The sequence below is a fragment of the Oryctolagus cuniculus genome, chromosome 10, assembly GCF_964237555.1.
Source record: "Oryctolagus cuniculus chromosome 10, mOryCun1.1, whole genome shotgun sequence".
NCBI lineage: Eukaryota > Metazoa > Chordata > Mammalia > Lagomorpha > Leporidae > Oryctolagus > Oryctolagus cuniculus.
The window spans coordinates 9,233,246-9,246,669 of NC_091441.1; the positions used below are offsets into that span (position 1 = coordinate 9,233,246).

Sequence of the window (13,424 nt, forward strand, 5' to 3'; positions counted from 1 at the left end):
TAACTTGGATAGGCTGGAGAATATAGTGACATTTCCTCCAATTAAGTCCACAATTTTCAGTGATTTTACTCGAAAATTTTGCAACATTTAGAATAAAGATTAATTGTACAATTTAAAAGTCATGCTTTCAATGTTATACATTCTTCCCCTCAGTCTAAATTTGCAAATTAAACTAAATGTTAACATTTAATTCTGATATTACTACTCCAAAATTGCATTTGCATTATTTACCACATGTACAAATAGGTGAAAAGAGTTTTATTACAATTATTATTAGTTTCCAAGTGACTCTTATTGGTTTTACTTAAGACAGCTGAAATTAGAATCAGGCCTAAAAGGTGCTCCATGTTTTTCAACCAAAGTATCTTTTCAAAAGTGAAAGAAAAACTGCAATTTTCCAAGTAGATTCAAATGAATTAGAACATAGATTGAACTTTTCTTTTTAATTAACCTTATTAATAATTGTTATTAATCCTGGTACTCTACTAATCTATGGTTTTCCTAATTAAGTGAAGGTTTTTATTCATCCAAATAAAATATACGTTCTGTGAGGAGTTCAATAAAACTTGACTTTATTATCACAGAGAATATAAGTTTTTGAGTAAGAAAAGAAAATGAGAATTTTACTGATTATTTTTGTTATTACAATGAGAATGTACCAACTTATGTTTGATTCCTACATTTTCATGATGACTTAACTACTTAACCTACACACAATGTGCTTCAGTACCTGGATAATAAAATTTTCATAGAAATTCTACTATACATTTTTCCAACTAAATTTACATCCATTTTGCAGCTTCTTCCTTACATTTTCCTTCTGTCACTGATAAAAATGAATGTGCACTGTTGCAGAAATCAATATAATTCATCCTTAAAGCTCTATGTGACAGAATGAGCTCTGACACACTCCTCCCATGTTCATTATTTAACTATGACAATAGGCTCCATATCAATAATTTTAAAACTTAGTATTTTACCTTTGAAGGACTTCAGGAATCTCAAATATTAAATTATATTATGAATGTATCATTTAGAAATGACTAATTATGATATAACTATGTTAGAATGGGAATGAATTTTATTCGTTACCGTTCAGCGTCTACTCAGCAGCCTGCTCCAATTCCTTCCTTCTTACTAGAACTGGATTCTTTTCAGTTATTCACCACTCCATTATACAGTCCAAGTGCCCTGATGGAATATCACAACTATTGTTTTAGGGTAACGCTCATTATTCCAAGAGTCAGTCTCTGGAAGTGATTAGTTTAGAAAAGAGTATAGTCTAAATGTAGCTAAGTACATCTGATCAGAAGTCTTCTAGTGGCTGCTGGTCAACAATGTTTCCTGATCTGAACCCAGCCTCAGGATGAAACCAACCCTCTTCTCTGCAAGACCTGTCCCGTTCATCACTCAGAAATGTTTTAGCTGTCATCCTGCTACACTAGGAGGATGGAGGCAATCGAAGGCCAACACAGGTCAGATAGAGAAAACAGGTGCATAATTTTAACTGCTGAGTAAGAGTCAACCAACCTTGAAGCCAGATTCTTTTTCTAAGTATGCTGTGTATGAGGGTGCTTAAAAAGGTTGTAGAAAAACAAAACTGAAAGATAATATTATTTTGGAGCAAATATTTTTGAAATGAATGCCCAGTCCTTTTTCCATGAGCTCTTTGAGGACCTTTCATAACCATGGTCACTGACATAGAACCATTCGCAGAGTCAACAGAAAAATTATTAGGAACAACAAGAGGATTCAGCAACATTGTCAGATACACAGTTAACTTGAAAAATAAACAGGGTTTCTTTATTCTAGCAATTGATATAATTCTATATCAGAAAATTGAATAGTACATTCATGTTAACAAGAAAAACTAAAAAAGTATCTAAAGATTTTGCTGGAGAGAAATTTCAACCCTAAAAATAGAAATTGAAATAAAAGTAGAGGCACCCCTTTTCTTAGATAAATTGCTACAAAAACTTTAGAAAGATCCAACTGAGTGTTTACAGAACACTTGTCCTACCAAATGTTACACATGATGACATGGTAATTTAAAGTAAATGGAGCATAGTGGTATAAGAATAAACAAGCAGACAGTTTAGAACAGAGCACAGAGAACAGAGAACTCAGAGACCAACTTGCGTGTGTGTACTTTGTGTGTGTGTGTGTGGTATACAAAATTTCTTTCCAAAACATTCATGGAAAATATGTATTATAAAAAACTATGCATGGATTTCAAGAACTTTTTGCAGCAAAAGTAAACATATTTTTAATTCTAGTTTTCCAATTGAAAGGGAAGTTAAATAAACCACTTTGTGAAAACTGGCTCTCTAAGGCTGAAAAAAAAAAAAGAATCCCTAACTAATATATATATATATATATATATATATATATATGGATATCAGATACTTGAAATGCAAGATATTAAAAGCAAAACTATAATTCTAATATTATCAATTTAATATTGTCAATATCAGATGATAACTTTGTAGTGTATAGGGTTGGAAAATAATAAAAAAGTTTAATTTCAACCCTTGACAAATTTGAGTGTTACCAAGCTCTGGATTTCCATTTATGCAGAAATCCTTAGAGAACCAACAGACAGATGGTAAAGATGATAAACTAATTTGTAAAATTGAAGTAAGAGTCATTGTTAAAGAAGACAAAGTAATTTCATAAGGCAAGAAAAAAATAGACACTACAGGAATAAAATAGACCAATGATATCAGGCAATTCTGAATGAATAAAACCTGTTAGTAAACATGTATAGAAACAATCCAGGACTCAACAGGCTAATCCTCCGCCTGCGGCGCCGGCACACTGGGTTCTAGTCCTGGTCAGGGCGCCGGATTCTGTCCTGGTTGCCCCTCTTCCAGGCCGGCTCTCTGCTATGGCCCGGGAGTGCAGTGGAGGATGGCCCAAGTCCTTGGGCCCTGCATCCCATGGGAGACCAGGATAAGCACCTGGCTCCTGCCTTCGGATCAGCGTGGTGCACCGGCCGCAGGGCGCCGGCTGCAGCGGCCATTGGAGGGTGAACCAACGGCGAAAAGGAAGACCTTTCTCTCTGTCTCTCTCACTGTCCACTCTGCCTATCCAAAACAAAACAAAACAAAACAAAAAAACCCAAACTCATTAGGAATAGGAAAATGCATACTGAACCACAATTGAATATCATGTTACACTCACCAGCTTTGTAAAAGCCAATAAGAAATACCAATGAGATCTTGAGACTACAGGAACCCTTTTGTAGAACAGACCTTACATCCTGGACAGTCATTTGGTGATATATATTTAAATTAAGAATTCACATATTTTATTACATTATTCATTTTAGATACACCCCAAGCTCTTTCACATTGGACAATATGACTATAGTGAAAAAAAGTTAGTGTTCTAGCATTGTTTGAAGTAATGAGAAGTTTCCAGTGATCTAGTTTCTATCACTAGGAAAATTGCAAAGTAAAACACAGTGGATGGAAATCATGGGTTATAAAGTGGCAGAATGAAACAGCTGGCTACCTGAAAGAAAATCAAATATTTCTTAAAAGCTGTAACACAGCATGAATGAAAATAATAGAGTTAGGGTTATAACACAATTGCACAAACACAAATGAAAAATGAATAAATCAGTGCACATTTATAAGGATCATACAAAGTTTCCCATAAACTCATATCTGGGAAGTAGGGGAGATGAATCAGATAAAGAAATAACAATAAAATAGATTAATTTAATATTATAGAAACCAGTGATAACAGTATCCATTAATTGAGCAATATGATTAACTCAAACTTTGTAGCTGAGTTCTACCACATCAGAACAAGAAAGATGGAGAGAGGAAGGGAGGGAGGGAAGGAAGGTCATAAAGATGACTCACTTCCTAAAGAATAAGTTGGAATTCCAACAAATCGATCACTATTAACAATTACATGCTCGAATTAGTCTTCACTTCCTACTGCCTATGGCCTGTTATATAACAGCTCTCAAAAGGTTCATAACACAGCTAATGGATACAGTCATGTTCCTCTAGTACAGGATACACAGTAGAAATGAATATTGATGCAATCATTAATACATATCAATTCCAAATGGTACAAAGAACTAATAAAGCTGATTAGCTTTCCTAAGCTCCACTCCAGGTGTGCCCTGCTGTAGATGCTTGAACTAGGTTATGGTACATGGCGCTTTCAAGAAAGGAGATGCCTCAGGCATACCTGACATCACAATTGAAGCCTTCCCAAGGCTGACTTTCATTCAGTTAGTCTCTGAAGAGGAAATCAGAGATTCAAGGCATGAGAAGAATGTGATATGCCCTGCTGGCTTGAAGAGGGAGAGTTCAAGGACTGTGGCAGCTACCCATTGCTAAGAGCAGCTCCTTGAAGAGAGAAAGCAGGAACTTAGTCCTACAGAGTCAAGGAACTGAATTCTGTTAATGGTAGTCTCCTCATACCAGCGTCTTCAACTACATAGTTTAGTGGTTGCTCTTGGTCTACAGACAAGGATTGTTCAATGGTCAATTAAAATTTCACTGTTTTCTTAATAGAAATATTAACTTTAAAATCTTTAACATATTGAAATACTAGGTACATTTGAAATAAATATGAACTAGCCTGTAATTTACAAAATATTTACATTTTGATATTTTTAGTGAGGTGTATTCAAGAATAAATTTCAGAGCTTACATATTCCTCAAAATATAAATTGTAAATGAATATGTATCTTTTGCTTGGGGTATGGCATGTGATTTTCCATTAATGGTGAAAAACAATGTAGCCTCATGAGCATTATGCAGTAAACATTCCTGCTGCTGCATATGTCAGATATTGTACAATGCAGCAGACTTTGTTGACAGATTAAAAATGATTTTTCAAAACCAAAAGCTCACTGATGATATTCTGAAGTGATAATTAAGGATACAGGGTAAAAATATATGAAAAAAATGTAAAAGAGTTTCAGAAATGATAGAAATAATGTCAAAACAAGGTTGTGGTACCAAATATTCTTTCATTGTGTCCAATTTATCATGAAAAATGATGTATTTAAAATTATAAGGTACTTTGTCATCCAAATCACTCTCAAACATTTTCTAAAATTGGTATGAATTATTTTCCTGATCTCAAAATTGTGAAATCTGAGACAGAATTGAATTTTATAGCAATAGTTGTTTTACATTTTACTGTATCTTACAAATAGTTATCACTTCACTTTTTCATTGTGAAATTATTTGCATCTTACAGATAGAGAATTGCGCTGTTTAAATTATACTGTTTTTTTTCTGATATAGTGCCATTATGGATTATTGGCTTAGAAAAGAAAAAAAGTAGAATAAAGACAGTAATTTTACTAACACAAATCATACTACCATAAGTCAGGCCCAGATCAATCGTACAGATAACAGTCCAATTCCTATATATAACAGCTGTAAAGCAATGACTTATAAATAAAAATGCCAATTCCTTTGTAATCTACTTTCTATGGTATCTTCAAGCTACACAGAATTATTCTTTTTGGAAATATCTCATATTTTCTAAGATTTTAATTGACACAAAGTAATGTTTAGCACTGGAAGGTCTCTGTTATTTGGCGATCAGACTTTTGCTGATCCCATCTATCTAAAGGTCTTAACACTCTGTGGCTGACTTCTGGTTTTAGAGTCGCCCACTCAGAGACGCTTTACACAGCTGGCACATTCTGCCTTGGGCATTTTCCTTCTAAAAACTAACTTTTCACATCCCATTTCTTTGATTCTTTCCTAAGCAGTGAGTAACAATAGGAATAAAACCAAAAATAAATGATCATGAATTAAGGAAGGTGTGACTGCCCCAGGAGCCCATGTGTGTGGCCACAATGAAAATATTCAAGAAACAGCCTTTCCAGACAAGGATTGAAGATGTCTGAATCTATTAATGAGTGCATGAACAAGTGGAATGGATACCTTAATCCAAATAAACAATGGTCACTACTGGAACTTCCAGAGTATTTCAAGAGTCCAGGATTTTGGATACCTTACGTATCACATCCAATGCGCACTCACCCAAGCCTAGGGCCCTTTCTTCATGGAATCAGGATGAGGGCATTCAACATAACCTTGCATAAATGTTAGATGTACATATTTCCCAAGCATTTACTTCTAAACCCAACGGTGTGCTATTTTATAGACAGCTATATTTCACAAAGATGCCTTCATCCATGCTCCATCTCCCAGATGTTTGCTTTACACAATTACTGCTAACATCAAACAGGTGTAAAGCACACAGAATGAAATTATGCTTTCACTGTCATGTTTTAGTGGAATTAGACATGAGAGGTACTCCTTTTCAGACATCACGTGCTTTTTATACCTGACACTTCCATCATTCTATCTCCATTCATCCTTAGAAGACATTTTAGTTATATGTTCCTCCCAATGGACAATGTTCATATTTATTTTATTAAAATTTCTATAAATTGTTTCTTTTTCATCTGCTTGGTAAATCAAGAAAACTTTATTAGCTGGTTCTATGTAAATTGCTCTCGTTCAGTTTTCATTGGGGATAAATCTGTTTTGAATATCTGTTATGACAATTATATACAGCTACATTTTCAACTCTAATGCATTTTTAATAACTTCTTCAGCAACTAGTGATTTGAATTTCAAATTTCTTTCTACCAGGAAGTAAAAATGTACATATCATTTTATAGCAGTTTCATATAAAAATTGATTTATGTAGCAGGTTCTCTCTCACAGTAAACATATCAAATGTCTAAATGAAGCCATTAATACTCATAAGCTTATAATATTGTGCTCCATACAGGACATAAGAAAAAGTGAAAGTTAGTAAAAAAAAATAATCGTGTCCTTAGCTTATTATAAACCCCTCACTTTGGTTGGAAGCCTATCAATCATCTGATTATTTTAATTTAATCTTATTGAGCTTCATAATGTATTTTAGAGCATATAAAAATAACTGACTAATTACCAGTCAAAATTATTTCGGAGTTAACAAACAGAACATATTGGAGTGTATGACAAATCCTTTTAAACCATTCTTGAACTCTGTTGCTGCAAGGGTAGGGAACCTTTGGCCTGTGGGCCATAGGAGGCTCCTGAAATTATTTGCTCTGGCCCTGCCAAGGCAGCAGCAGGTAAGACTTGGAATTTAATAAACCTACAGCAGTCTAAGTTTTTAAGTTTATAATTTTGTATGGCCCATGAATGATGTTATAAATATCCAAATGGCCCTTGGAAGAAAAAACATTCGCCATCCCTGAAAGGAAAAGAACTAAACTTAAGAGTGAAGTTGGAGTCATTCACTTCTTCTGGGCTCATCGCCCTCTACTGTAGCCCTTCTTGCAGAGATTGCCAACAGCAGACACAGCAACTTCTCTGCAAGTCACCATACAATGTAACTTTGTATAGAATGCACTTCACTAGATGATTTTGTTCTTTCAAAGCAGAGTAATCCTAAGAAGTCCCCTGCACCTCCTTTGTAAAGTCCTAATTGACAGAGGGTGACTTCACTGTTCTCTTACATAGTCATCACTGCACTTTACTCATTATCATATTTCAATATGCATAGGATTTATAAATCTTACTTCATTGAACTGTAAAATTTTAAAATAATAAATAAAAACAGCATTTATTGGCTATTCCAAATGTTCTTCTAAACCCTTGATAAGTATGTCTTATTTACCCTTCATATTAGTCTTGGTAGGTCAAGATGTTTGCAAACAAGTAGTGTACAATCTCACCTTATAAACCTTGGTGTCTTTTTACTAGACATAGTAGTCTCACAAAAATGTCTACCATATTAACAATCACATCGCATATATTATATATGAATTGGGCTTACTAAAAGTTTTTCAATAAAGAGGGCAGGTCCCTTTTCCTTGGTAGCATCATGGCAATTACTTTACAGTAATTAAGATATCTACATTCAAAGGGATAAAGAAGCAAATATCAGTATCACTGAGCTAGTTAAGAGTGTAGGAATACTGTTGAGGAATAGTGAGGTTTGTTTTTTGCTTTTTATTACTATTTGTTGAATTATTTACTTAGTGGATGGTTAGGCTTAAGATAATAAAAGAAATTGAAAGTATGTCATTATAAAAATAAAAAGGAAGATTAGGAAAGGGAGGAGGCGGGAGGGTTGGAGCATGGGACGGAGGGTGGGTAGGGTGAGAAGTATCACTATGCTCCTAATTCTATAGATACAAAATACAAAAACTTTGTTCACCTTATATGAATAAAGATCATCTGTGCACCGTCCAAACCCGAGCCTCCCTTTCTGAGCATCAGGTGGAAGTCACAAGGCCTGCAATGATGCCACTTTGCAAGCAGTACTGGCTGGAAATAGACAACAGGGCAGCAGGCTACGTACCATGACTCATTATAATAAAATTACCATGGGGCACGCCCACTCCCATCATGAGCCTCAGGTCATGGCACTTCCCATATTTCCTGAAAAGGCTATGGAAATGGGTGGTGCTCGAGCCCCACCCCAAACCTCGCCCTCTTTGGGTTTTCACCTGGACTCCACCCCATACACAACCCTACGCCCCCGGAGGGTATAGAAGCTTAGCCTTGTTGACAGGACCTGTTCCTTTTTACATTGTTGGATGCTATTTCCTCGTGGAGCATTTGAGTCTTCTGCTTTTGGAGCCCTTTGTATTTTTGGCTGTTTGCTCATGCACAACTTGGTTCTTAAGCTTACACATTTGTTTTTTGCTTCTAGTAAATCCTGCTCTCCTGTAATCTTAATGAAGACGCTACAGTAAGCCCAGCCGGAGACTCCAAGTCTTGAACCCAGGCACTGGAATAGGCTGTGTCATCCCAACCAGGGGCTCATCTGCTCGGTCAGATACCGACTCTTCACTCTCATTTTTGAAGGACTTGTCGAGGGATACAGAATTCCAGGTGGAAGGTAAATTTTCTTCAGTCACTTAAAGATGCTGATTCACTGTCTCTTTCGCCTGTCAAGGTTTCTGACGAGAAGTTCACTGCCCTCGATTTGTGCTGTCATTTTTCTCTGTTTTTTTTTCAAATTTTCTTGCATTTCAAGTTTTAACTATTTTATTGCTGTACATACCTGGCATGTTCCTTTGAAAATATCACACTTGAAGCTTACTGGACTTATCGAATCTGTAAATTCATCTCTTTCACCAAATTTGGAAAATGTTTAGTCTTTTTTTTCAAATATTATTTCTGCCACATTTCATTTTTCTCTGCAGTGGAGAGAGCAATGACCCCCATGTCAGAGGCTCTGAAATTGTCTTTCAGTTCCTTGAGGCTCTGTTGTTCTCTTTCCTTTAAAATAATATTTTTCTTTCTCTTTTTATTTTGGACAATTTTTTGTTCTATCTTCAAATTTACTATTTCCTCTACTAGCATTTATCCTATCTAGTAACATTTTGATTTCAAACAAAATACTTGCTTTAAAATTCTCATTTAGGATCTTAAATTATCTGTATTTCTTTGCTGAGAGTTTTTTTTTTAATAAGCATGAATGTATCTTCATTTAATCCATTATTAGGTATAATGACTATTGAAAAAAATCTGGTAATTCAAAATCTGGGTCCAACTGATTTAACATCAGCCAGTTTTCTTTTCCCTTTAGATTGCATCCCATTTTAAGGCTTTTCATGTTGAAGAATTTGGGTTTTGTGTTGGACACTGTGACTGTCATATGTACTCTGGGTTCTGTCTCGTGAGCACCGTTTTGTTTCAAAAAACGATTGTCTTGGCTTGACTTAAGTGCCGACTGCTACACCTGTGGTGGGCTGTGGCTCTGGCTCTGGCTTCAGGTGAGATGCTCACACCGGAGCTGCAGGTTAATTTTCAGGTTCCACTTCACAAATGGTTCCAGTGTCAACCACAGTGTTGTGCTGAGTTGATGCACACAGTTACGCCCTTCCCTTCTCTGACTCCCACAGATCCCTTCTTCACTTTCCAGTGCCTCGGTTCCCGTGATGCCAGCTGCCTTGGTCTGTGAAAAAAGGCACATTTTTCAACAGCAGGTTGAGTCCCGCAATTGCCATGGCCATTACCAGAGCAGCTGTGAGTGTTGCTGACCTCAGCAGAAAGCTGCAGCCAGCAAAGGGGAGGCGCAGGTCATGCATTTGGACAGCTGACACTCTTCTATTTACTATTCATGGTTTTCAGTGACCGTTTTGTCTGCAGTTTTCCAGAGTTTTTAGTAGCATCTATGGGATAATTACATTTTTATGGGATCACTTCTGCATACTTCAAATAGAAAGACCAAATGGCATTTAAAACACCAGTCATACAATGCCAGGCCTCTACTTAAAACTCTTCTAATATTCCCATCATTGTTGAAATATCATTCAGTGCTTTCGACTTCTCCTTCTACTTCAGCCACAACAGCCTTCTTTTTAGTCCACAAGCACACCAAATGCCCCCACCTCGATTTTGGGGAAGATGTGTTTTCTTATGCTTCTCTTCCTCCCGCTCTGCCATCTCACTTTCCCTCCTTCTCCTCTCCATTCCCCTTCCTGGAATGCTCTTCATCTATACTTTTGAATCTTTTAAGAGATGACTTTTTTATAGTTACGTCTTAGGCTATTTCTATTTATAGTAGTTTTGCATTCCCTGCTGCTACTTCCTAATATTACATCTTTCACTCCTCTCCCCCCAAAAGAACAATTACCATGGCCTTTGGTTATTATGTCTTAAATTATTAAAGGGTAAGATCAATATTAGACTAGGCTACCATCTTTATTTCCATTACTATATCCCTAGTACATGAAACAATGATACTTATGTAATAATCACATTAATAATGAATATGCATCAACTGGACGTCTATACCAGGCTCTTAGTACCTACTTTGATAATTCACAGAATAACTCAAAGAAAGACATCTGCTTTTGAAATGCAGTGCTCACAGTAGAAGGCAAGTAATTTCAGTGAGATAATCTCTAAGACAAATAGGAATTAGCACTGCCTATCGCTCTGAGCACTGCTATGGATTGCCACTGTACAAAAAGGAGTGAACAAGGTAAGAAAAGGAAAGAGATTATAAGAAAAAATAACTGTTCAAGATGCATTTCAGATGTGGTAATTTTTTTTTTTTCATTTGACTAACCCATCAACACTGCTAGAACTGCTTTTCAAATAAGATCTATGCTAAGAAATTTATCCTAAATTGCATATTGGGCAAAATGCTTTCACAGAAAACTACGTATACTTCCCTACCTGGACATGCCATGTTGAACGGAAGTTATCTGTCTGTTTCACTAGAATACCAACTCTGACAGGGCAACAAGGCATACACTCAAGCAAAGTTGTCTCATGCACCTTGCTTGGTTCCCCACCCAGAAGCAGAGTGCCTGGAATGGAACAGGCAGGCACCTTGTCTGTGTTCATATTAGTAAGCTTTTCAGTACGTTAGAACACTTAAGTGTGTCCATTTTTCAGATAAAATATGGCTGGGCCCAACTGTAAAATAACTCTTCTTTAAGCTTTTGCCAGTTGTATTTGTAAGTAAACATCAGCCCAGAGGCACTGAAGAGAGCACTCCAGCAGACAGGGGCCCTGGCCAAGGACCCACAGAACACAGGTATGCTCATCCCGTCAACATTCCACACCTGGCAGTTCCTCCGTAAGTCAGGTTCAACACTAGTGCCAGAATCACAATCAAATTTATAATCATACCACAGAAATACCAGGAAGACAGAATACAAATCATTTTTCACATAGAAAGAATAGGCAGTAGTGTACTGGTTGTTTTATGACATCTTATCTCGATCTTGAGAGATAGGTAATAAAACAATTTTAAAATCCATCCACTCATGGGAAAACCAAGTGCCTGTGAGCTAGGAAGTGGCTGGGCAGAAATGTAAACTTTCATTTTATTGTAGTAAATCTATATTAAGACATAGACTGTCTCACAGAGAGTTATGGAAACTCAAATTTGAATCTCTCTGGTTCAAATATATTACAAATGATTGCTAGTTCTAAGATTAGTTCGCACATCACTGTCAAACAATCTACTTTTAATAAAAAGATAAATTAGAACTGTATATTACATAAAATATAATTCCAAAAGTTCATTACATTATCCCGGCAACTGATCTGTATTATGACCAATGAGTTATCACTTTACTCCACTTATTTCAAGATTCTACCAACAGGCCATACTGAATCCTCTGTATTACTATAGGATATATAATGGTGCTCTGATGTTATCATCAATGATAAATTTAGGCAGCATATTAGCATCATGTTTTGATCATATTTTACATTTTGATCATTAGGAAACTGATATTCATTCATGGAACTTAGGCTATATTTCAACACATCAGTAAGCTGATCATTTTCTGTTAAGGAGCTGACTACACAGCAAATGCTACAGGCATTACATAGTCATTAGACTGCTAGAGCCAGCCTCAAAGGTTCCTTTTCTTTAATTTTATTTAAGTTGTACAAGGTTCATGTATTTGATATATGCAGATTTAGGAACACAGTGACACCTCCCCCTACCCTCCCTGCTGCCCACGCTCCGTCCCTTCCTCCTCCTCCCTTTCACACTCCCACTTGCAATTTTTACAAAGATTTATTTTCCATTTAGTTAACGATCCTATAGTTAACCCCACACTTAGTAAAAGAGTTCAACAAATAGTAAGAAGAGAAAAACAAAAAATCTGGTTGTGACCTATGGGTTAATCCTCCACTTGTGGCGCCAGCATCCATGTGAGTGCCAGTTTGAGTCCGGCTGCTCCTCTTCTGATCCAGCTCTCTGTTAAAAGTTCTATCTCTTAAGTATTTCCCAGGGTTTAAATCAAAGTAAAAAATGCACAATTAACCTGAACAGAGGGAAATGCCCACTCAGCACCTTGGGAAATGATCTGGTTGAATTATGAGTCATCTCATTTTGCAAAGTAGTAATAAAGATGAGCCCTTCATTTCCGCAGAGGTGCTACTGGCATTTACAGCAGATGATTAAAATAAAGGAGAAAAATAACTTCTTCATTTTATCAGAACAGGGACATTTTATCCTGGCCATGAATTTTTCCTGGTGCATTTTTCATCTATCAAAGCAATGTCTCCACAAGTTGTCAAGAGTCCAGTCTGGCCCCAGGGGCACCCAGGGCTGTGACTTACCTTATGAAAGTTCCTGAAGTAAGCTGCCTTTTCATCTGGAAATTTTTCTAGCCTTCTGGGTCCTTTGCTAGAAGCCTTCTTGAAAACCAACCAGCATCGCCGAAAAATCTGCAAGCAAATATAGGGATTCTGTTATCTACCACTCTATAAGTGCTTCCTGGCATCAGGAGTTTGTGTATTCAATTAAGCCACTTGTAATAATTTCTAAAAATGTATTTATCTTGCAAAGAGTGACTTTGTTTTTGAATGATAAGCATGTTATCAATGAAAATTACAGCAAATATCAAAAGTATAATATTTCACATAAAATATGTTGTAAAAAGGTTG

The 13,424-nt window shown here is 36.2% G+C and overlaps 1 protein-coding gene and 1 long non-coding RNA gene across 2 annotated transcripts in view; one reads left to right on the top strand and one right to left on the bottom strand.

The window, feature by feature from the left end:
- The window catches only part of DOK6 (docking protein 6), a 496,981-nt gene that overhangs the window by 316,827 nt on the left and 166,730 nt on the right, over positions 1-13,424 (bottom strand). Inside the window, exon 2 of the mRNA XM_008261454.4 lies at positions 13,098-13,205. Coding sequence (XP_008259676.2) covers positions 13,098-13,205 — 108 coding nt within the window. The remainder of the gene's footprint in view (positions 1-13,097; positions 13,206-13,424) is intronic.
- LOC103349398 (uncharacterized) overlaps positions 8,709-13,424 on the top strand; it is an 83,185-nt gene continuing 78,469 nt past the window's right edge. Inside the window, exon 1 of the long non-coding RNA XR_007921778.2 lies at positions 8,709-8,898. This is a non-coding gene — a long non-coding RNA (uncharacterized lncRNA). The remainder of the gene's footprint in view (positions 8,899-13,424) is intronic.